The sequence below is a fragment of the Lotus japonicus genome, chromosome 4 (genome assembly GCF_012489685.1).
Source record: "Lotus japonicus ecotype B-129 chromosome 4, LjGifu_v1.2".
Taxonomy (NCBI): domain Eukaryota; kingdom Viridiplantae; phylum Streptophyta; class Magnoliopsida; order Fabales; family Fabaceae; genus Lotus; species Lotus japonicus.
In genome coordinates, this window is record NC_080044.1 from 80,654,127 (window position 1) to 80,679,901 (window position 25,775).

General features: G+C 34.1%; 4 protein-coding genes across 4 annotated transcripts; 1 reads left to right on the forward strand and 3 right to left on the reverse strand.

Annotated features, from left to right (window-relative positions):
- Positions 1–550: 550 nt before the first annotated feature.
- Positions 551–1,287, reverse strand: LOC130714029 (disease resistance response protein 206-like). Its single transcript, XM_057563878.1, has one exon. It carries the CDS (start codon positions 1,253–1,255, stop codon positions 710–712), a length of 546 nt encoding a protein of 181 aa, XP_057419861.1. The 5' UTR covers positions 1,256–1,287; the 3' UTR covers positions 551–709.
- A 9,751-nt stretch (positions 1,288–11,038) lies between these two features.
- LOC130713884 (dirigent protein 6-like) lies at positions 11,039–11,923 on the reverse strand. The gene has a single exon (XM_057563702.1). The coding sequence runs from the start codon at positions 11,886–11,888 to the stop codon at positions 11,331–11,333; it is 558 nt and encodes a 185-aa protein (XP_057419685.1). The 5' UTR covers positions 11,889–11,923; the 3' UTR covers positions 11,039–11,330.
- Positions 11,924–13,928: 2,005 nt separating this feature from the next.
- LOC130715742 (uncharacterized) lies at positions 13,929–15,340 on the forward strand. Its single transcript, XM_057565859.1, has 4 exons — positions 13,929–14,254; positions 14,356–14,488; positions 14,667–14,743; positions 14,991–15,340. Exons 1-3 carry the CDS (start codon positions 13,944–13,946, stop codon positions 14,721–14,723), a joined length of 501 nt encoding a protein of 166 aa, XP_057421842.1. The 5' UTR covers positions 13,929–13,943; the 3' UTR covers positions 14,724–14,743; positions 14,991–15,340.
- LOC130715741 (uncharacterized) lies at positions 14,758–17,244 on the reverse strand. Its single transcript, XM_057565858.1, has 7 exons — positions 16,860–17,244; positions 16,558–16,727; positions 16,263–16,365; positions 16,008–16,124; positions 15,751–15,921; positions 15,111–15,234; positions 14,758–15,028 (listed from the first exon to the last, which is right to left on the reverse strand). Exons 1-7 carry the CDS (start codon positions 17,151–17,153, stop codon positions 14,898–14,900), a joined length of 1,110 nt encoding a protein of 369 aa, XP_057421841.1. The 5' UTR covers positions 17,154–17,244; the 3' UTR covers positions 14,758–14,897.
- Positions 17,245–25,775: the final 8,531 nt, after the last annotated feature.

Sequence of the window (25,775 nt, forward strand, 5' to 3'; positions counted from 1 at the left end):
CGCCACCTCTCCCTCTAAACCCCCATAACCTTATCTCTTCTCTTCTTCGTTAAGGTTTTGTGAGCTTCAAAAGCATTCCAGCCACAACCTTCCATGCGCCACGCCTCTACCTCATAATTTTCTCCCTCAAACCCCCCCAAGAGCAGGCCAACCACCACCATCTGTATGTCGCGTCCCATGCAATTGATACGCAAAAGTAAAATACACTTAGTGCATGTAATTTTACTACAATTGATTCTAAATCCAAAATTTGTTATAGAGAGAAGTTTCATATGAGTAGGTTTTGGTTTGGTGATGAAATTGATTTTGAAAAAATAAAAAAGAGAAATTCGTCCAAAGATGTATTACTTCCAGCAAAATCATGTTTTAATATCAAATCAGGTTTGAATTTTTTGACAAACGTGTTTCCAAAGATGTTTGAACATTACAAATTAAAGTAACATTTTGAAAATTGAAAACCTAGTTTGAATGGTGTATACCAGAAACAAACATTGCTATCAGTCTATTGAAATCTTCATTTATTCATAATAGGGATGAAAGTAGTCATATGTAAGTGAATGGGCACACACTTATGAACCAAACTCACAGAAAATTCAAATCACATGCACGTCTAATCCTGAACACACTTATTTAGTAAAACTTAAAGAGGACCTTAACTTGCTTAATTAATTTCATAATTTAGTAGCTAGTAAGAATTTCATTTGATCAATCACCAACACTCGTAGAACTTGATATCAACACGAAGCCTGAAATAAACCTCGCCTTCAAATGCATCAGTCATAAGGGTGGCGATTCCCCTGTGCATGAAGAAATCTCCGGTGCCACCAGTAACAGAGACATCTCTGCTTTTCTGTAGAATGGGGTCAGCTCCGGCGAATGTGATTGTTCCTTGATGTTCTGTGCTGTTTAGAACAAACGTGAATCCAAACCAAGAAGTGAAAGTGTTCTTGGTGTCATAAATGTAAAATCCTTGTGCTCTTCCAACAGGTTTGGAGTGAAAATTGTTGTCTAGTGTGATGGGGTCATCGAAAACGGCTATGTTTCCAAAGTGGAATTGAGGTGCCAATTTGGTTAAATTAGCACCTTGTGGTGCTGCTACTATTGCTGAGGTTGCATTGGCTGCGTTTTCTCCATTGTAGATAACATCATGGAAATAGAGGACAAGGTTTTTGCATGGTGCATATGGTTTCCTTGGGGAGGCAGAGCATAAGGCAAAGAACATTAAGAAAGCAAAGAGTGAAAGTTTGGCACCCATCACTCTTGAACTTTGAAATCAATTGGGACTCGTTTCGTACCAATAATGCTGGGCTAGTGTCCTTTTTATAGGACTGAAGATTGCAATTTCTTGCAAAACAATTACGTGGATGAAAAGGAGAAAATAATTTTGAGATGCTAGAAAATGAAAAAATTATCTTATAATATTTTGATGATATTTTATGGTATAATATAATATTCTTTTATCTTATATTAGAGTAATTAAGGTAATTTAGATTATTGTTGAGATTTATTTGTTTTATTATTTAACTAGGATTATAAGTATTAATTAGTTTCAATATTAATTTAACAAGTATTTTGTCCTTTATCAATCAAATATTTAGAATTCTTCGGTAGGTCCCTACTCCCTACATAAGTACGTCCGAGACAATAATTATTTATTCACACCTCAAAATGAGGTGGAATGAGGTGGAGGAAGAGAGAGATAGGAAGAAAAGAAAAAGTAAGAGTGAGAAAGTATAAAATGTGATAGATGATAAGAGGAGAGAGATAGAAATAAAAATAAGTGGAAATGAAGTGTATAAAAAAAGAGGTGTGTATATATCATTACCCCGTCCGAGAACAATAAAAAACATGGCCCATTAATAAACAATGCCTTAAATAAGCGGCCCCGGTTTTTTTCAGTTAAATTTTTTTCATTTATTCACAAATTGTCACAATAAAATTTAAGGCAAATTACACCGATCTCCATGAAATTTATTATTACTAGTTGAATTACCCGTGCGAGGCACGGGTGACTTTTGTTATATGCTCTTTTATTAGCTTTTAAGTTTAATGTCTAAAGTCTTGTAGTGGAAATTGTGTTTAGTTATAGCGTTTTAAATTAATTATGTTGTCCAAGTGGAATTACCCAAGTAAGGCACAGGTTGAAAATAAAATTGAAGCAACATTACTCAAAGAGAAATAAAGTGTGTTAATTTTCTTATGTTTTTTTCACAAAACTGATAGTGGAGGTTTGCTGTTATCCTGCGCCCCTCTGTTTGCCTGACACACCCACTTCAACATCACACAAAGCGTTAGATCTGATTCCTCATTCTTCATACCTCGTTCGTAATTGCTCATCTTTTGTCTGTCATGAGCTTTTGATTTTTCTCCTTCTGAACCTGAGTTCCGATCTCATTCGTCATGCTTCTTCGTGTATTGCGCTACACAATCGTTTCTTTGAATTCGAGGTGATTGGTGCATCCACAGGAGCTAACATCGTATTGTAATGATTCTCATGTCCTTGTTTATGTTGTTCAGATTGCATTGGATCAGGTTTCAATACGAAAGGGGCAATGCAATGGGCAAATTGCCGCAAGGTTGAGAAAGGTCAGTGGCTTTATGCTAATTATTATGTGGGATTAGCTACTTTTGATAAGTGGTCTCTTTTGAGAAATACTTTTTTGTACATTACAAACTACTTATGCAGTTCTCATTTTAACTATAATTAAGATGGTTTAAGAAGTATTACTTTTATGTCAGGTAATGTATTGCTTTTGAAATTACATAATGATTCTGAAGTACTTGTAACAGTGCATAGTTGTAGCATGATTGAGTGCAAGGTTTGTATATGTAATTATTCATAGCAACGCTAAATCCCCTAATCTCGTAGCAAAACCCTTCTTTCAATGATGACTCAAATTTTGCAACATGGCTACTCCAGACCGTAGCCTGAATTTTGTCACCCTAAAAAATAATATAGAATCGTTAAAAACTTATGAAACAAATATGAATTTTTTCGGTAAAGTAAGGTTAAAAACATTTAATATGAAACTTTTTAAAAACACACCTTAGCATCCATGAGAAGCATGTCAATAAAGTCAGGTTGCTTAGGATCTTTAGCGTTGGGACCCTCCATAGGCGTATTATCCTCACAACTATCTTCGAAGCATTTCCGTTACAGGTGACCTTGATTCTAGAGATAGATTCAACCTTAGAATTCATGTTGTGTAAGCTATGGAATCTCTAACAATGTGAACGGGAAATGTGATATTTTAGTCTGAGAAACGCAGTATGAATAATAGTGATTGATATGTAGAGTTAATAACAATCTTTTTAAAAACAAATGTAATATATTAGATTTGTTTGTCCATTACAAAAATTGAACGTGGATGTCTTTTTTTTTTAAACTTTGATCAGTTTTTTTAATATAAAATTAGATTTGTTTTTGCTTTTAAAAATTTGAACATAATAACGGACCAAAACCATATGTGATCAGATTTGCTTTTAAAAATTTGAACGTGGATGTCTTTTTCTTTAAACAATCTTTATTTATTTGTTCAGTTTTTTTTAATATAAAATTAGATTTGTTTTTGCTTTAAAAGATTTGAACGTAATGGAAAACATATAAACCATATGTGATCAGACTTCCTTTTAAAATTTCAACGTGGTTGTTTTTTTTTTAAAACAATCAAATTTCAATGTGGATGTCTTTTTTTTTAAAACAATCTTTATTTATTTGTTTAGTTAAATATTTACAAATTATTTGTTATTATGTATTATAAGTAAAAATATTTGTTTTCTTAATGCAGATTTAATATTGAAAAACATGCAGATTTAATATAAGTAAAAATATTTGTTTTCTTAATGCAGATTTAATATTGAAAAACATGTAGATTTAATATTGAAAAACAAAATTTGTATATTTTTTATTGGGATGATGTGGGGGTGACACGTGGCAAAACCTTCTAGAAAAAAACCTTCCTTTAGTATATTATATAGATTAGATTGAATTTTCTCTATTTACTTAAACACTTTATCACTTTTGTACAAAAAAACACTTGTCACTTTTATAGTTTTATTTATCAAAGACATTGAACTGACCTACCCTATGAATTATAGTATATGATTATAGGCTTAATACATAAGAAGACCCCTATAATTGTAAAGGGAATCAAATCCAAGGCCTGGAAAATTTTTGCATCAAATTGGGTCCCTATGAATTTTTTTTTAATTCAATTAAGGTCAAATGCCTCCAAATCTCAATTTTGTCCTAGTCATCAATTACATGTGGCTTTTATAATTTTTTTTAATTAAAAAATTTTAGAAAAAATAATTTTTAATTCCAACTCAATTATTTAATCAGAAAAAAAAATTTAAAAAACTTAATAAAATCCTAATCTAATAATCTCTTAACTAAACAATTACATAATCTAAATAATAAACTAACCTAAATCTAATTATAATCAATCCCTAATTAAACCCTTTCATCCCCAAATTGAAGTCAATTACAAATCTTCCCCATCCCCAAATTGAACCCAGACAAGAACCAAGCTCTCCTTCCTCCTCCATCACCAAGAACAACAACTAAAAATAAAATTCCTGCACCTCTGTGGTAGAAATTTGGGGTGGATCTGAAGAATATGTGTCTGGAGTGAGAGGGGAGACCGAAAGAGAGAGGAGGGTGTTCTTGTTGTGGCTCATGATTGAAGAAAAGAGAGTAAGAGAAATGGGTAATGGGTTTTTCTGGGCAAAGAAAATAGTATTCATCATCTTCTTCCTCATCGTGTTCAATATCATGTTCAGCATCATCTTCAACAGCTTCCACATAGTATTCATCATCTTCATCCTCAACCACAACAAAAACAAAATCCAGAAAATACCTAGATTCTACATCAAACCCATATCACCCCACCCACCTCAACCCAATCTTATTCTTCAAACCCATATTCTTAAAAAAAAAAAATAGATCCTGCAATCGAGAACCACTGAAAAAGAGAAGGGGAGGAAGAAATGGAGAAAGAAAACCCAAAATCACAAACCAGATCCTCTTCTTCATAGCTACCTGAATCACAAACCCTAACTTTCTTTTCTATTCGACAAGGCCAAGAAATCGTGGGTGCTGGGGAAGGTTTTGGGGCTTGAATATGAAGGTTCAGATGAAGAAGCAATACAGGGCCTAGAAGCAGAAATTCGGAGCATTCATTCTTACCAAACTTGATGCAACGTCGGTGGGTCTCATGGCCTTGGGAGTGCGGAAAAGGAAGGGTGGAAACGACACGAAGAAGAGGAATTGGAAGAGGGGATGAACGTTTCCTTGCATCTCTTGCAAATAACCCAGATCTGCTTGTCTCAGTTCCTGTGTTGGCCAGATGGGGATGAAGGTGGGGAGAAGATGGTTCTATCTTCTTCCACTCTAGGGTAGAAATTAGGGATGAAGAATGAAGATGAATAGTCAGGGTTTAATTGAGGATTCTCATATTAGATTAGGGATTAGCATTTGATTAGATTAGAGTTTTTTTAAGTTATTAGGTTATATAAAGTTTTTTTTTTAAGTTATGAGAAGATGATTTTGGGTGCAACGTTAGTCTTACCGTTTATTTCTTAATGGAGGAGGCTTACGTGGACGTCCAGTTGGAGAGAGAAAGAAGGTATGAGGAGAGAGGGAAGCATGTGAGTATCACGTGACCCTTATCTGAACCCATTATACCCAAACCCCTGACCTCCCTGGAACGAAGAAGGTAACGCGATTTAGATCCCTAGGGTTTCAGATTTGGGTATAATGGGTTCATATAAGGTTCACGTGATACTCACGTGCTCCCCTCTCTCCTCATATCTCCTTTTTCTCTCCAACTAGACGTCCACGTAAGCCTCCTCCATTAAGAAATAAACGGTAGGACTAACGTTGCACGCAGCCTACAACGTCGGGGACCATCCATGTAATTAAATTAGGTGGGGGACCAAAATCGTGGCATTGGTAAACGTCGGGGACCAAAGTTATAATTAAGCCATTAAAAAATTAAGTTTTAAAATTTTTCAATTAAAAAATAATTCTAAATGCCACGTGGAAAAGCTGAGTAGGCTAAAATTGAAGTCACTTCAGCATCAGACACACTTTGGCCTTAATTGAATTAAAAAAAAATTCATAGGCACCCAATTTGATGCAAAAATTTTTCAGGCCCTAGATTTGATTCCCTTTACAATTACAGGAGCCTTATGATGTATTAAGCCATGATTATATTATTGTCATGATATTCCCTAAAAAAAATTATTGTAACATCTCTCTATTATATTAAATGGTGCATTTTTTTTAAACTAACAACAAAATATATTAAGCAAACGAAGCATAGAATTCATTACATTACTGTTAATAAAAAAAGACACTGTCAATATAGAACATTCTCTACCCACACCTAATCGGAATAGAAAGAAACTTTCCTAACTAAAAAGTCAGCCACATGATTGCATGACCGCCTAATAAACTTAAAATTAAAAGACACAAACGCAGGAAAAAAAAAAAAAAACTAGCTAGCTCAATCTCTCATAATTATATGGATAAGGGCACCCCTGTGAACTTCTATTCCACCACAAAACAAACACAAATAGTTTGTTTCAAAACACACACGCCTAAAACCAAGCTCCACCGCTGATTGAAAAGCTCATTTAAACGTTGCTGCCTCAAATATAATGGTTCATGAAGGATGTAAAATTAGTGCAATTTTACAAAGAAAAACATACCTATTACGAAATGAAAGACACGAATGATGTGTCAATTAATTTTCAAATTATACATCACTTTATTTTGATTAATTGTACAATTCTATAACTACATGTCTCCATTCATTGAACATCTAGTTTGCAATAGAAAGAAGACCAGTACAATACAATATTGACAAATTTAATTGGGGCTTAATGGAATTTGCCTTAAAATTAAAATTATCTATAATCATTTTATAACTTAAGTGGTAAGAGATGTGAGACATATAAATTGGAGAGGGGAAAGTTCAGAAAAAAAATCTCTGGAGGATGTAATTTATCTTTCTAATGTACTAAAAAAATATTGATATTGAAAATTTTATATAGTAAAATAAAATTGTTTTACTATATTTAAACAACATTTATTTTTAAAAATTTACTTTTACAATAACATGTCAAAAAATTAAAAATAAATCTGTTCTTACACTAAACATAATATTACCAAAGTTATATGACATCCTTAAATTAACAAGATTCCAGAAATTAAGAGATGGCAGAACATGAGATGCTGTATTGGCTTTGCTCATAAACCTTGTATATACTTGCCAACTCATTGCTGAACCTGTTCTCTTAACTATTTTTCCGATCTCTTTTATTCTCAGAGTCTCTTTCAAACTTTTTTTTAATGTCGTATGTGTTGGCAAAAAGTTCCGATGGACCGGTGCGAGGTTGTTGGCGTTTAGGTGTAATCTGTGGTAGCTTTTAGTGGCAAATATAGACTTCTCAGTTCTCATCATACATGCATGTTTATATTTCTATTTTTTATTTATATATATATATATATATAGGAATCTAATAGTTCCAGGACTAAATAAAAAAACTTACTCCAAATCTTGGCTCTTAAGAGATTAAAATTTAAAAGTTATGATTACATGAACTCCCTCTATTTCTTTCTTGAGTGAATTTTTCTTCCTTTAATGTCAAGCAATCAATTAATCCAAAAGTTTAACCTAATGGGTACGTAAGAGTCATACAAATGGTATAATATTACTCACCTCATCCCTATTATAAGTAACTTTTACATAATTCTCTAAGATTAAGAAAAGTAGTCATTTGCAATAAATTTGTAAATTTTTTTATTAACTTTCTTAAATTATCCATGGATTTCTCTCTCAAATTTAAGAATTTTTCAAAAGTCATTATCTCATAATGTGACTTATAAATAGGGACGGAAAGAGTATATTCTAACACGCTTTCTCACGTAAGAGTCATTGAGGCTTTAAGCGTGGACATGCATGTGCTTAAATTCAACATTTTTATTAGAAAATGATTACGACAAAGATCGAACTCTAGACCTTTTGGTTATAGAGGCTCTAATACCCTGTCAAACAACTAATTATCCCAAAAACTTAAACTATTGAGTAAGAGTCATATGAATGATTTTATATTATATTCTAACATTTAATCTAAAATGAATGGACTTTTATCCAATTTAGTGTTAACCTTCATTTCTATTGTAACAAATATTCAAACACATAAGCTATGTTTGACACGTCTAACTTATAAGCTAGCAGAAAGCTGAATAGCTAGTTGAAAGTTGAAATGTTACCTAATTGAAAAAATTATTTGATAAAACTAGCCGTTGAACAAGTGAAAATTGTAAAATGACATAACAAGACATATGTGTATAATTTTGTTATATTTATATTACTTTATTTAATTTACACATAAATACTATAATATTAATATTAAAATAATTACCACCTTAAATATTTTATTTTAGTTCAAATTATTTATCATCTAAAAAATATAATGTTAATTTTTAATTTATTTTTATTTTTATATTTTTTAAATTAAATATAATAAAAAAATAAAATTATGTTTTAATTTAATAAAATAAGCTTATATTTATCTAAATTAACAAATTATCTTTTAAAATTTTATATTAAAATTCAAAAGTAATTATTTAAAAATACAAAAATAAGGGTTTAGTGTTTTTATAAAGATGACAAGACAATGATGAAATTTTAATAAAATAATAAAGATAAAAAGAGAATAATTTAATAAGTTTAAAGTTTTAAACTACCTCATGCATGTAACTTGTTAAAAAACTTTTAATTGCTGAAATAACTTAATTTACCAAATATTTTTAATTTAAAGAGTTAAATGTCCCGTCCAAAAACCTAGTTAAATAAATTTTAAACTAATTTAATAAGCTAGTTGAAATGTCATATTAAGCATAACATAGCTAGCCGTAGTCTGAGCCATTGAGTTTGGGTAATTGGGTTGGTGAGTGGTCCTGGTCCATGATCATCCGGTTCTCCCTGTTTTTTTTTTTTTTTGACAAATCCAGTTCTCCCTGTTTAAAATTCCACAATTGCACAATACAAATAACGTTGGGGGCTCTTTTTGTTTTTGTTTCTTTTGTAAATCTATTTTTCTAGAGTTTGGTTTAATTGGCTTCACATGTAGTTTATGTCAGCGAATCTAAGACGGCATCACAAATGACCTAACAATTCATGCAAGATATAAAATCAAAAGCGTTTTCATAGTACTGTTAGATCTTACCAATTAAGTCAACAGCAGTTACCTAAAGTTAAAGAACATTATTATGTTCTCGATAAATTAAAATCTGGCAATGAAAAATGTTGTATAAAAACGCTGATACATTTTACATACCCGCTGGTCTTGGTGTTGGTGGCCAAGAAAGAGCGATAGGTTTGTACCAAGAATAATTAAATGAATGGTTGAATTAATAAGCGACACGGCCATTTATTTCCAGTGATTTAGATGGGGCACCGATAATTATATCATTGGAATTGGAAATGGAAAGAAGAGGAAATATGGAGATGCGTTATTGTTATTATAATTTTAGTAAGCAAATTATTGCGTATTACAGTCAACCCTCAAAATTATTGTAATTTTATTTTAGCCATTAATCTTTTTTTTTTGAAAGGGCCATTAATCTTGATTAGTCTAAATCGACTAATCGCATGGGAGAGTGTTTTGTGAGGATGATAACAATGGTCGATGGGTGAGTTTTTAGGTGATGCTACTGTGTTGGAACTCTTGTGGGAGGTATTTGCAGTAACACTTTAATTAATGCCCAAATTAGAGAAGTGAGTGATAATTAAGTAGAGATAAAGAGTAGAATTGTATGTTGTCGTGGGGGTTTCTGGTTAATGGTGGTTTCTTAGACGATCGAACCTTTTCATAGTCTATAGTAATTAATATAAAGTTTACATGAGGTATGTAAAGGTGTAGTTTCTCGGATACCTTCAAGGTTAGCGGAAATAAACACACCAAGAGGTTATTGGTTTGATGTTTGTGTGGTCGGATACGGTCGGTGGCGAGAGACGAACACCTTATAACTAGAATGACACAGGTGCTAGATAGATTAGATCTGGGCTGCTCATAGAAATTAGAAATTATCAAGTGCCAAAAAGTTTAAAAACAAAACATCATAAAAACATACATAAGCGAGGTGCGTGGCAATAATAACGTTTTATGGATGTGTTCCAATGTCCGTGGATCTCATTTCCCTCCATGGTTTCTACCTCATATTCTCCTTGTCTAGTGGCGATCATGGACGGATGGACCTATATAGTCCTTCCCTGACCAGGAATGAATGATTTTATCATTGTATGTCATAAGTCGGCCACTACACTTTATAAGTTGGCCTAGGCACATGGGGACATGGGGTAACCCAACATATATGATATAAGGCGGCCGAGGTGTGATATAGGTCGGTAGAGGTGTAATATAAGTTAGCTTAGGTGTGACGAAGTTGGATGCTTGGTTTATTTACAAGTTCTAAATTCAAAACTTGACAATGGTAGGATGTAAGTGTGAGTTCTTGAGTCCTAACTCAACGATGATAGGATGTCATTAGAATATGTGATAATGGAGTTACACATATCATATCATACACTAGAGCACATGAATGCAAATAAAAGATGGATAAATTTTCTCAATTCTCTAGTTTGTGCGGGAAAGGGGGCAAGGGACACAAATTTGAAGAGAGGAAAAGAGAAGCTAAGAGTAACAAGTGACGAGAGTAATCTTGAGGTCAAGAGGAAAAGTATACTAAGATTGGGAACCAATTGTATCTTTGGTTCTTGAGTTAAACATAGAGGTAGTCGAAAAGTAATAAATTAAAACAGTAGAAAAGAAAATACAAAAATGGATTAGAAACGCGTTATAAGGGCAAAAATAATACTTGAAGATTGCTATTTATTCTCAGTTATGGAAGGGATTAATGTTATGTTGACACTTCATTTACACACACATTAATGAAAGAAATGAAGAAATGAGAAAACTAGAAAAGAGAAAAGAGAATTAGAATTGGGAGAAAAAGCGAGAGTAAATTATATGAGAGGGAAGAGAAATAAAAATACAAGTACTCATCCTATTGGATAATGGATCTGATGAAGTCATCTTAAAGTGCAACGACTTATTAATTTTTAAGCATTGCCTCTTGCAAATGCATAGTATTGTTTAGGTGATAGATATTTAAGGTCGATTTTCTGAGTGGTTTGTTGTTTTAAAAGTTCCAACCACACAAACATGTCCTAGTTCGAAACCAACCAGTTGAACATCGAAAAATAACTACATATCAAAGATAATTATTCTAAATAAAGCATGGTTTCATAACTTTCTCACTCCCAAGCACACTCGTACAATTTGATATCCATCTTGAGGCGAAAATATGCGACACCCTGCACTTCATCTGTCTCTAATGTGGCAATCCCTCTTGTCATGAAGAAATCACCGGTTCCACCAACAACCGATAGATCCCTTGTCTTCTCATCCATCAAGTCAGCACCCATTATATTTATGGTACCTCTGTGCTCGCTTGAATTGAAAACCAAAGTGTAAGCAAACCAAGCGTTGTAAGAATATTTCTTGTCGTAGAAATAGAACCCTTGAGCTCTCGCAACGGAAGGAGAGTGAAGGTATTGGTCCTTTGTCACCGGATCATCAAAGATAACTAGCATTCCTAGTTCAGTGTTACCAAGTGCACTCGCATTGGTGGCCTTAGCCGATGTGGCGTTGGCAGCGTATGAGCCGTCGAATAGGATGTCATGGTAATAGAGCACAAGGCGCTTGCAAGGTTTCTTTGGTGTGAGTAGCTTTTTGGAAGAGACATTGGAGTGAAAGGATAAGAGTAGGAGAAAAATGATGAAGGTGTAACTTGTTTTTCCAAGGTTTCTCATGGTTGTAGTTATTTGTGACTTAATCTTTGAGATGGTTGATTGGCATGGGAATGAATACTACTTGGGGCTTATGCTTAATTTATAGAGTTGATTTTTGATGATCCAACGTAGGTTAGTTAAGATTGTTTTGGACTATCTCGTAGGATCACTGTCAAGTTAACAAAATATATGGCCAAAGCTCAACAACTATAGCGCCTTTGTTTGGATCATTTGATGGAATCATTTTATTGGTTTTTGCAGCGTCATAGGCCACAACTCATAAGAGGTTAAGGCAATATATAGCTTATTGATTTTAAGTACAAAAAAAGAAAGATGCTTTGAGGGTTTGATTTCATTCTAGAAGCGCATTTGAGTAGATGAGGAGGGATGATACTTTTTTGGCTTAAATAAGTTTTTCGTCCCTAACCTTTCCATAATACCTGGTTTTCGTCCCTCGCCGGAGCAAAGGTGGGGTTTAGTCCCTAACCTTTGCCAAAACGTTTGGTTTTCGTCCCTCCGGAGCTCTGGGTCAACGCCGGAGCTCCGGTGGCCCATGTGGCAATGCCACATAGGATTAGTGAGGCCACGTGTTATTATTATTATTATTGTTAAATTTTGGATCTCATCCTCATGTATAAAATTGAATTTGGTTTTAGTCCCTGGAATAGTAATCATGATTTGGCATGCATCCTTACATAGAATATTGATCTGTGTTTTGGTCCCCTATTGGACATTAAAAGGCTACTTAGGAAGAAAAAACGTGTTAACGTATGACAATTGCAAATGCCACAACATAATTTCATGCATAAGTCAATGGTGAAAACTTACTGGAGGGGTTGGAGCTGTTGTTGGTGCCTGGTTTCCAGCTTGCTCTTGTGCTGGTTCTTGAGGATTTGTCACATTCCAGCTTGCTCCTGTGCGTGCTAATGTGGATGGACCACTATTTTTATTGATGTAGCCAAGTTAAGCCACTTGTGCAATTTATGACTATCATTTTGTAAGAATATTTTGACTTATGCATGAAATTATGTTGTGGCCTTAGCAATTGTCATACTTTAACACGTTTTTTCTTCCTAAGTAGCCTTTTAATGTCCAATAAGGGACCAAAACACATATCAATATTCTATGTAAGGATGCATGCCAAATCATGATTACTATTCCAGGGACTAAAACCAAATTCAATTTTATACATGAGGATGAGATCCAAAATTTAACAATAATAATAATAATAACACGTGGCCTGACTAATCCTATGTGGCATTGCCACATGGGGCACCGGAGCTCCGGCGTTGACCCAGAGCTCCGGAGGGACGAAAACCAAACGTTTTGGCAAAGGTTAGGGACTAAACCCCACCTTTGCTCCGGCGAGGGACGAAAACCAGGTATTATGGAAAGGTTAGGGACGAAAAACTTATTTAAGCCTACTTTTTTCCATAAGTTAGAACAGAATGGGTGTGAAGAAAACATTTGAAGGATGGATCTCTCAGCCCATGGAACCTTATATTATATATTCCTAGTTCTATTTGAGCTATGTAATATAGGGGGATAAATTGAATTGTACCTGAAAAAATAGAAAAAGTTGTACAAATTCAATTTAGAAAAAGAAATAAATAAGTTTAGCGGGAGTTTCAAATCTCCATAAAATAAACGCATCAATTTGTGGCAGTTTTTGCAACCCTCCAAAGCCGCCATCAAATATTTTATTTTTCTTTTTTTAAATACTCTGTAAATTATGGCGATTAGAAACTGTCACAATACATGTATGTCGATCCATGTTTGTCTACGAAACATCACCGTTATCACATTTGACATTCGTAGATACCTATATTGAAAAGAGGGATAAAGGAAGAGAAGATATAAAAGATATTTATGACATGATACAACATGATGAGAGAGTTGATAGAAAAATAAAATATATGTGAATGTCTAGAATCTACTCTATACTATTTGAGTAAGTTTTTGTTTTGGTCTGAAGAATTCATTCATTGATAAAAGAGGGTTAAAAGACCACATTGGGCCAGGCCCAGGAAACAGCAACCATAGAATAAGAGACTAAAGAAACCTATAGCCCAAAAGATGCAACCAAACTTGAAAAAACTAGAAAGCTTATCACAACTAAGGCCCTCTTCAATTGAACCAAAGAGCAAAGAGAATAGAATAACATTGCTTGCAACACATACAAATGATTTTCCAGTATCTGTGAAACGTGCTCAAGTGGTGATGGCAGCGTCGTTTAGGTGGTTATTGCAGCTACACAAAGACGTTCCAAGAGCAGCTCACTTCTACTCAGAAGGTTTGGGCTTCACCATCAATGTGTGCACTCTTCGTTGGGCCGAACTTCAATCTGGTCCTCTCAACCTTGCACTCATGCAATCTCCCAATCCCGAGTACTAACTATATTTCTTTCACTTTCAATTTCATGCACTCCACCTGTTTGATAATTTGCCCATTTGAACTTACTAACTTCAGTGTGACCTTTTATTTACAGTGACTCAATCACGCAGAAAGGGTACTCCTCGCATCTATCATTCACTGTGACTGATATCAACACTACAGTGACTAAATTAAAGGCATTAGGAGCAGAACTAGATGGTCCTATTAAATATGAGATTCATGGCAAGGCAATGATTCTGATTCCTTATTTTTAACATTTCCAACTTTCACATTTTCAAAACTTTGATCATTAGTTGTCCTTGTTAGAATATAATATAAAATCATTAGTGACTCTTATCGAACAACCTAAGCTTTTGGGATAATCGGTTGCTTGACAGTCTTGACTTGTGATATGCTTGTGATCAGGTTGCAGCAATGCGCTGTATTGATGGGCATGCATTAGGCCTCTATGAGCCAGCATGAAATTGGAGCTTCACTATCAGGTTATTTTGCAATTCTAATAGCTTTTTTTTATCCGGAATCAATTTTGAAATCTAGAAACTGTATACAGAAGCTTATATTTAGAATTAATTAGGACTCTTGAATCAACTGTAAATGATTTTACAAACATGCTAATAATAAGCTCTAGACTGTTTGTCATTGAGCTTTTTTTGGGGAGATGGAGAAAACATGTGAAACATCTCCATTTTTTGGATTCCCTGCAATAATTGATAGTGTTTGTTCATCCAGATCAACAATAGCTGTACAGAGCGTGTGAAGTAATGGACCTGAGAAAAAAAAGTGACTATCAATAGAAGATTCAAGATTGACAAGAAGGGATTCAGATGGCTGATGTTTCCACATTACTACCTGTCATGTAAATGGGGTATTTTTCGTCATCGGTATCTCCTAGAAGTGACAGGAAATCCTCTTTTGATGCTTTTGCCAAGACACTTGCCCTTTTCTGCCTGCTAATTGAATTCTCATCTTGTACCTTTAATTAAAATCCAAGGATGTTTTCATCACAGCAAAATCTTTATGAATCATGACATCTTTGACATGCAGTAATTAGTTATTAGTTTATGTATTTGATTGCTGAAGTTGATTGAGATTCAATACATTTCCATACCACATAACTATAGTTATGTTTTGATATAGGTTGTCACAAGTGCAAACTAACCTTTAGTAATGAGGGAACGAAACTCTTTTTATACTTACATGAAAGTCCATTCAAATTACACTCAACTATTATCTAAACACAGGTTAAGGTGTTTGCCAAGTAATTGTATGCATGTATGTGTGATTTCGTAAGAATAGTTGAGGTGGTCTTATAGCATGCTTGGAAAATGGTTCTATGGTTGATTTTTATATTTAGTTAAAATCAATTATGGGATGAAGTTTCTATAAATAATTCATGTGTCCACTAGTATTCATTCATAGGAAGGAGAAGCTGATCCGAACATACTAATGATAAAGTATGAAGGATTCTCTATATCACTTTATCACTTGCCTGATTAATGTGTAGATGAAGATACATGTTTGCATGGAAGAAAGGTGTTTCTCCCACCTCATAAACTGAAACCCGCTTCCTAGATGCGGTTTCAACATTGAAAATCCTGCGGGTAGTTGTTTCCATCAGGTTATAAGAATGCCCCGCAGAAACTTCTGATGAATTGATCTTCTGATAAAATTAAGAACATAATATGTAAACACTAAGCTCATCAAGAGGTTTATAAAGATGAGAAGCCAAAGGCTGTAAAATCTAACCTTCATAGCATCATCTATGCTTGTAGCTTCAAGAATGTCTCTAGAAATGAAGTTGCGCCCGATGCCACCAGCCACTATCTCGTCTTCAACAGGGGGTACTGAATTCAAGGTGAATGCCTGACAATCACAAAGCAATTTTAATACTTCTACATTTGTTTGTGAAGTTTGAACATCAAGTGCAGAATTATCTTAAGAATCTTCATGTGTAATGTATTACATGATAAACTCTAAAATTTCCTACATAAGTGTGTATACCAGTCCATGGCTGTTGAATCCAAATGCACCACTGGGAAGCTCCCCGGCATATGTATAACCTACAAAGAAACTTCCATCTTGCAGGATTCCTTTGATTAAGTAGCTGCATATTAAAATCGACAAGGATAATACTCATGAAGTTATTTTATAATTATTCCAATTTGAAGTTAGGAAAATCAGGGTGAATGCAAAATCGCAGTGGACAACCATAAAAGCTAATGGAAGCTAATTGTATTCATGGTGATTTTAGCTCTAGTTTTCCATGATATATTCAAACATGCACTATCAAGCTTACGTGTGGCCAACTAGAGCAATATTGGCATCCTCGTTGTGAGCCGCAATGGTCATAGATTCACCGACAACAAGAACATCGGAGCAGTCATCTGAGGTATCCACGTCCGAACTTTTTGCTCCTTCTTTCGGAATAAATGCAAGAATCTCCTTCCTGAAGTTTATGAGTAAAATCTACTCACCAACAAAAAAACCAGATATCAACATTGTTGCTATTACTTTATGCAGCAGCATTTGCTTCTACTAATCAAAAAACAAATAGCAACAAGTAAGATTATATATTTATGGCTTTGATTTGTATATTACATCAAGAAGAGGCACACCGCTTCCTTGTGCAGTTCCAAGCAGTTCATCCCAATACCTGGGGAATTTTTCACGATTGTTATCAAAAAGTGATTTGAGAAGTGATTCTGATTGAGGGGTGGTGGTGTGGGCAAAGGGTCGGAGCTGGTTTTGAAGAATGAGGTCTCTGGCAACTCTGCTTTTGATGAGTTTGGAGAATCTTTGGCCTATTAAGAGACCCATTTCGTAAGCATTTTTGCATGGTCCAACTTCAAATATCTCAAGCCTATCACTTTCCACACCAGTGCAGCTTCCCATTTTAGCTTTGCTTTTTCTGGTGTGGCTGCGCTCGAGTTCTGCAATGAACCATCGATTTGATTACCTTATCCTTTAAAGGTTTATCTCTGCGTTATTAATTGTAATTTCGATTACTTGTTGTGGGAAAAAAATTTAGTACTAAATCACTAACAACTTTTTCTCTGAGTATTAATATATTTTTTGGTAGATGACACTTAAAAGAAAAAACAAACTAAGACCGAAGCATGGGCACACTTTGATAATCAGCCACCAGTAAAAGAACACTTCCACCTGGTGGAGACTCAAAAACAATTATGAATCCGGTAGATGTATTTGAAAATACAAAAAATTGAGGCAAAATGATTTAATAATACTTATATGTGTCATGATATTTTTAAGATACATATTAAAATATCATTGACTCACTTAAATTTTTACCAAGTTTAATATTGATTTCAAAAAAAGTTGGATATTGTGTCATTCCTACAACCTCACAAACAATACAAAATACTAAAAACTATTTATCAAAAACAAAAAATAGACAAAAATCTGGTTTGCGACGGAAAAACATGCGTCACAAAATTCTTATCAGTAAGCTAAGGTGGACTAACAACTGAATTTTGAGAGGATTTAATCCCAAGGAACAGAAATTTTGCGACGGAATATTTTCGTCACAAATACCTTATTCAATTCCAGTGCCAGTGATTAGTTATTTTGCGACAGAAAATTATTCGTCACAAATTCCTTCTTAGTGAGGCGGATTACCTACTGTAGTACTGTTGAAACTTTAAAGGGTTTATTCCGTCGCCAGTATCTGGTTATTTGCGACGATATTTTACTCGTCACAATATCCTTGTTTTTTTTACTGACATTCACAATATCCTTGTTATGGATGTGTAGTTTTGAGAGGGTTTTCTTCCGTCGCAAGAATATGGTTGTGTGCGACGAAGACCTCTTTCGTCACACAAGTTTTGTCAGCGAATTCCGTCGCAAATTCGGCATTATACAGCAATAATTGTTGTTTGTGACGGAAATCTCCATCTTGAAAATTCCCTCGCTAGTTTTTTATCGAGCGACCTAAGGGTTTTATGACGGTAATGTTTCCGTCGCCATTGATCTGGTTTTAAATAATTTTGGTAAATTGATTTATTTTTCATACGTTTATTTATTAATCAATTTGAAGTCCTTAATATAGCTAGGGTAAGTTTTTATAAAGATTTGAACCTATATATATCAAACAAGTTGAATAATAAAGTTAAGAGATAATCCTCTACTTGGTTCCTGTGGTTGTGTGACCGTCTGAAATTAGTCCCTCCCCGGAAAATCTGAAAATCTAAGTCTTCGGGTTTGGAAAGTGTGTGGAAATTAGTCCCTCCGGCGAGGACCTGCTCCACACACTTTTTCAAACGCGAGGACTTAGATTTTCAGATTTTCCGAGGAGGGACTAATTTCAGACGGTCATACAACCACAGGGACCAAGTAGAGGATTAACCCTAAAGTTAATATAATGAATGACAAATTAACAACTTTGGCTGTTGTGTTGGTTAGAAATGGTGTCTTCTGGGCTATGGAGATTTACTGGCAACGAAATCAACCATACATGGCACTAAGGATTGTCATGTTCCAGATTCAGATAACACCAACTCATGCACCGCCACTCTGCCACTATCTAAACATCCCACTTGCTCATTACTCTTTAATTTGGAAGGAAATATAAATAATTAAGGCTAGCCTATAAATAAAGACTTTGGCTATTTTGAGTGAATTATTAACAATAAAATTCTAAACGGTAAGGATAAACCCATATTAGACAATTGTTAATACCTGAAGATTGAGGATGTGAATGATATAAACCACTGGTTTTGTTCTTAATAGTTCATCAGAGATCTGACATATTAATCTGTCTGTACTAATATGAATTCAGAATATATATATATATATATATATATATATATTATTTTACAATTTTAAGATCCACATTAACTAAAAATATAAACATTATATCTGTATCAAAAGATAACTTTTAAAACCAAAATGTAGAACACAATTAATAAATAATTGAACCTTTTCAACATCTATTCAAATGTTTGATTCTTAAATGATGCTTAGGAAAAAAATTGTTTGGAGAGATTTACCCACTTAACATGATTTTCGAGCCTTAGAACCTCAAGAAATTACTCTCAATCTCATAATAACTCGTTTGTATTGCTGGATTGAAGATGACAATATAATAATTAATTAATGGAAACTTCTTCATCTAAGCAATGTAACCAATCTTTGAATTTTTTTCACTCAATTTTCACGTAATTTTATTTTATTTCATCTCTCTTATTTTTTTCTATCACATTACATATTAAATTTCATTTTTTTCTCTCTCTCTCCCCACCCTCCACTCCTTTACCACTTTCTCTATCTTTAATTTCTTTCTTTCTCTCCTTCCTCTTATTAGTCTTATACGAGTTTTTAAACCTAAGTAACATTGTTTATTCTTTCTCATCATTAGAGCACTTTCTCCTCATCATCAGAGGCTCAGAGCACACTTAAATATACTCCCTCCGTTCCTAATCTTTTGTTGTTTTAACTTTTGGCCTAAATTCCAAAATTTTTGTTGTTTTACAAATCCAATGCATTTTTTCTCAATTTATTCCATGTTTACCCTCATTTAATATTATATCTCTCACCTACCACCACTTATTTTCACCAATCAAAACCATAACAAATTTTTTAACCAATAACTATCATTCTCTCTCTTCACTCTAACTCAACATTAAATAGGGGCGTTTATGTCAGCAAATATATCAATAATTGCACTCTTAAACAATGTGCATAACCTTAAACAACAAAAGATCAGGAATGGAGGGAGTAGTTGCTTGTCACTTAAAATTAAGTTTTAGTTAGGTGTTTTTTAATTGTAAAACTTTATTTGTTTACTGCATTACTTTCTTTGTCTCCTGCATTAACAATTCGTTTCATTATCTTGCATTAAGGGTAAAAAAATGAGTTGTTGATTGAAAAAAGTAAGAACCATTATGAGAGTAAAATCTGCAACAATTACATCATATGTGACACTTTACACCCATAAAACAACCCAAATTAACAACTATGGAGGGAGATGCCCTAATAATTAATCAATAATTGACGGGCTAATCATTTAAATTTCTGCCCTATCAACTTTCGATGGTAGGATAGTGGCCTACCATGGTGGTGACGGGTGACGGAGAATTAGGGTTCGACATCAGAGAGGAAGTCTGAGAAACGACTACCACATCCAAGAAAGGCAGCTGGCGTGCAAATTACCCAATCAACTAACTCAAAGTTTTCATTAAACTGGTCACAAGACCATAACCTTACAAGTGCTCCAAAATCTTACAAAATAATTATGTTCATTATCATAATGTTTAAATTGTAAGCAAAGAGATAATAGTAATATCCCTTCATCCTAAAAAAGCAGCTGGAAACGTAGCAACATGCGATGGAGGATATATTGGTAACTGCACTGACGCTGTGGGAGACATCTGTGTCTGGGAACTTGTTGCAGATAATAACCGAGACCCGAGCCATATTGATAATGTCTCTCATGCGTTACCTGGAGTTAGTACTTGGAACTTGCAGACCATTAAATAGCATTAACTAGAAGCCAAAGAAATACTAATAGTATTATTTTGACCAGAAACCCTTACTGTGTGATGCATTTCAATTCTAAGAAAAAAAGAGTACTCAACATGGTGCAAACCTTAACCTAACTCTAATTGGAAAATAAACAATGAAGTATATATGATCTCCTAGAATCTTTTAAAGCAACTATAGTTCAAGATCATATACGCCAGTACTGAGAAAAACAAAGAAATTTCATTGAAAAGGGGAAATTCTCTAGCAGTTGCACCATTTGGGAGAAAGAAAACATGGGAAGAAAATAGGGAGCTCCCTTCAGTCCAATAACAGGAAGCTTAAGATACAATTTGTCTCCCGCATCATTCACTCATTTACTGAATACACATTCAGCATTTGGATGAATGAGTCGGCAGCTAATTGATTCTTATAACCACCCATGAATGGACTGAAGAAAGCTCTCTATTACCTCTTCATCAGCCTTCCAAACAAATCTGTTTGATATTCAACCATGCTCACAGTTAAACAAAGGTCAAGAGCCAGAGATAGATAAGGCATGTATATAGAAGGGTTGGTTAACTAGAAGAAATAAAATCCAAACAGATATCTTACCAAAGGGTTGTGATCACAGGCTTAAATCTCAATGATCTCAACAGCAAACAACTCACACATCTTAGAGAACGAAATGCCTTTTATTTATAAGCACTAGAAGAGAAGTGTAGAACATCTTGACGGTTAAAAGTTAAAACCATAAAAATATATACAATTGACCTTGCATTGACTTGACTAAAGATTAAATCTCGTTCTTCTAGCCCGGGTTATTTTTAAACTTGTTTTATAATATAAACGTTAGTTAATGCAAGTGTTTAAATAAAATTATAAAAAAGTTTATGATATAATTATAAGTTATTTTAAACTTATTTTTATAAATTGTTATGATTAACTTATAAATAAGTGTTTATTCTCATTCATTATGTGTTTTCATTTTATTTCAGTATGTTTCATAAATTAGTTTATAAATATCATGTTCATATGATGAACAAATATTGTCATCAGCACTAGATTAAACCGTTTATCTAAACACAATAAAAAAAATAAGGGGTTGTCCAGCTTCAAGTGTGTTTGTGTATGCTCTATGAATTATTTAACACTATATTCTTGAGAGCATGTTAACTCTAAAAAGTTGTACTCTTTTCCTTCACCAGGTTTCTCAATGATGTTTTTCCTGGTAAGGTTTTAATGATGCAATTTTTTTTAGTCTTTCTTTTTGGAGGCGTTGGGTTTTCTTTGGTAGTGATGAGATTTTGGTCATTGCTACTATAATTTCTTTATATGTAACTTACTTTTTCCTTCTGTATCTACTTGTATTTGGTTGAAGTACCCCTTGTACTTTAATATATTTCTTATAACTTATAAAAAAACATAAAATTTAATTAAGTAATACATGCAGTTTTTAGTTCAATGATGTCTTTTTTTTATAAAGTCTCATATAGAGATAATGAAAGGTTGATGAAAGAAAATAAATTATATTTTAATCACAAAACATACTTAGCAATTATTGTTTTTTAAAATAATGATTGCATTAACTTAGATTGGCATAATTGGCCACACATTTGAGTTCAACTCTCACTTACTCATGAGTCGATAGTTGGAATCCTCCTGCATGTTACTAACACTCTACAGGTAGTTTGAAGGTTTCACTCCATTTTACTTTTCTTTTTAGAAAAAAATACTATGACTTATGTTTAAACAACTAACTTTTCACATGAAAAAAATACTCTTTATAACAATTTAACTAAATAATAAAAGAAATGATCTGCACCGTGGATATTGTAATATCTTATACCATATCATATATTACAATGGTTGTGTTTCTGTTCGTTCCACCCTTTATATGTTTTTTTTTTAAACATCTTTGTAAAAAAAATAATTATTTTTAAACAATTACTCCCTCCGTTTTAAAATATAGGTTGTTTTAGGTTGTGCACATTATTTAAGAACTCATTAATTAATAAATATTTTGATTGAAATACTCATATTTAAAGTTGTGTTATATTAAGCAGAGAGAAATGTTATTATTAGTTAAGTGGATAGTGAAAGTTGTGATAGGTGAAAATTGGAGGTGATAAGAACCAAATGAAGGGTGTAGCTTGATCCTTTTAATAAGAACCAATTCAAATTTCAAGATGCATTAATTATTTTTTGGCAACAATACCCCCATTTAATATAGGTTTCTCTTTCTTTCCACTATGCAACTCATTAATGATAAATAGAAATTTAAAAAAATAAGTCGGGGTAGTTTTGGAAAGTTGAGATAAATTTGAACAAATTAAATACTATCAACTACTTTCTTAAGGGGCGTGAAATATTAATTTAGTTCTTATAAATAAGAACAGAGGAAGTACAATATTAAATGAGGGTATATGATGAATAAAGAGAGAAAAAATCCATTGGTTTGCATAACAACTTATATTTTAGAATATAGTACAAATTCTAAAACAACTTACATTTTGGAATGGAGAAAGTAACTTTTTATACCTAAACAATGAAATAAATGGTCTCCATTGTGATGGTGTAATTTATTATCATCGCACAACTTTTAAAGACCCATTTATACTATACTATATATTGCATCGGAGTATAAGATTTCTTAAAAAAATTAGTGTCTATCGAAAAAAAAAAATTCTCTATTATTATTTCCCATTCCCCAAAAAAACTCCCTATTTATATTTTAGGATTTTTTTTTCATATATATCCTTACAATTATTAAATTTTTGTAATTTCAAAATTGCGCTTAGTAATTAATTATCTTCAACGCTACTCCATGCATTAAGTAAAGGTAGATTATATAAGCTTTTTAAAAACAACACATTAATTAACCTTATTACATGTTTTCTTAATAAACATGAATGTTTCAAAAAAAATATAATTAGAAATAGATGAAGTATCAAAGTTGTGTTAAAAGTAATTTTAAAACAAAGTTTTGTTAAAATTAAATGTCTTTTTTTGACAACGAAAATATAAAAGACAAAGCGAAACATCTCAACACTACAACTGAATCTCTAAGCAGCAGAGGCAGAATCTCAAAGTAAGGATCTCTCCACACACGCAAGGCCACAAACGAAGTTGAAGCACCATGCTTGGCTATCCAATCCGTCGGTGCGTTTCATTCCCGAGGAATCACCCGCAATTGCACCTCCCAATCACAATGAAGCAGACCACGAACAACATCAATCGCCGGAGCAAAATAGAAATTGCTCTGGTCCTCTAATGCCCTCATCACCTTTGCGGAATCAACTTCAACAACGTGCTTGTACCCAGTATCCCAGCCAAGCTCAAGGCCAGTTCGCAGCTCAGCCATGAACACATTCCCATCATTTTCATAAGAGGAGCAACCCAACATTGATCGCACTGTTGCGAAATACCCCTCTGCCCCCATACAATTATCCTTATCCTTGAAGCTATTGTCGACGTTCATCTTCACAAACCCCTCCTGTGATGGTGTCCAATGCTTATACAAGAGGTCCTCCCCCCCCCACTCGACATCAATGTTGGAAAGGCGGTTGCTCGACAGAAAGGACTATGGTAAAACTCGTGACTCAGCACGTGGCGTCCCTCAGAAGCAAGTTAGTAAAAGCCACATCTCGACAAACTCAGCAGATGAAGGAACTTCGATAAGCTTAACGGAAGAGGCAGTTACCAAGTGATGGGCAATTACGAGCACGTGCGTGTACCCACGATGCCACGACTGGCAACGGTTACCCACGACTCAAGACCACCCACGTGGCAATTAAAATCACGTGCTCAGAATCTCCGGTTGAACGTGGGGTAAGGCGCCAAAATTCAAACCCACTAAGCCCATACACATTGAAGAAAAACCGCCAAGAACGTGGAGAAAAGGAGAACACTATAAATAGAAGAAGCAGCATCAGAAAAGGGGTTCCCAACTCAAACTCTGAAAAATTCACCAGAAAGCTCTAATGTCCGCATCAATGAGACTCAAGGAGCAAGACGTGATGATGGAGGAGTACGTTGCAGAACCAGCATTTTAGTTTCCTTGCATTAAGCTTGTCAATTTCCAGTTCCTTTGTGCAGTTTCTTTTCGAATTCTACGTTTCTTGCAGTTTTCATGTTATTTTGATTTATTTGACTTCCTTGTAATTGACCCGTGTTTAATGAAATCCAGTTTCACCTGAATCGTTCGTTGTTGTCGAAAAACGCCCACTCACACACTACACTTTGGCAAAGCGTTTTTGCAAAAGAACCCCGAATTTAAACTTCCTTTAGTCGAACTAAGAGGATATTTGTTTACCAAAAATCAGTGTAAACAAATTGGCACGCCCAGTGAGACCGTTTTTGTGAAAACTAAGTTTTACAGAAGCGTCTTGTGTGTTTGGTTTATTGCATGATATCTGGTATTTGTTACTTGCCTTGATTGTGATTTACGTTTTATATGCACCTGAGAAGTGGTAAGACTGTGAGTATGGCAAGCAATCGAGGAAGAACCTCCCCCCAAGGGTCTAACGTGGGCAATCAGAGCAGCCCCGGGGGAAGTAGCGGTAACAATAATGAAGAAGTGTCTACTGGGATGGGACCTGGCACCACTATGCCAACCCAGAACGTGGCAATTTCTGCAGTTGCAGAAATACCTGTATCTACATCAGTGCAGGCACAACTTGTTCCAACGGTTACAAGAGGAGACATGCCTTATGGTATGCCCACATCTGTGATGCAAGGCATACAAGGCACGTATTCGACGTTCCCTGAAAATGTTCCCCCATTCAGCATACCCCCCTTTGGGGCAAATGGAACAATGCTAAATTTAGGGAGTCGAGTTAGTCCTCCTGGCCCTATTCCTGGGTCCAGTTCACAAATTTATTTGTCTACAGGTATGAACACTGGTTCACTCCAAGCTATTAGGTAGCAAGTAGATGATAGTAACCATGAAATGGTTAACATGCTATCTCGTCAGATAGGTGAACTAATTAACCCTGTGCTCCAAAATAATAATGTCAATAATCAGCATTTGGCACG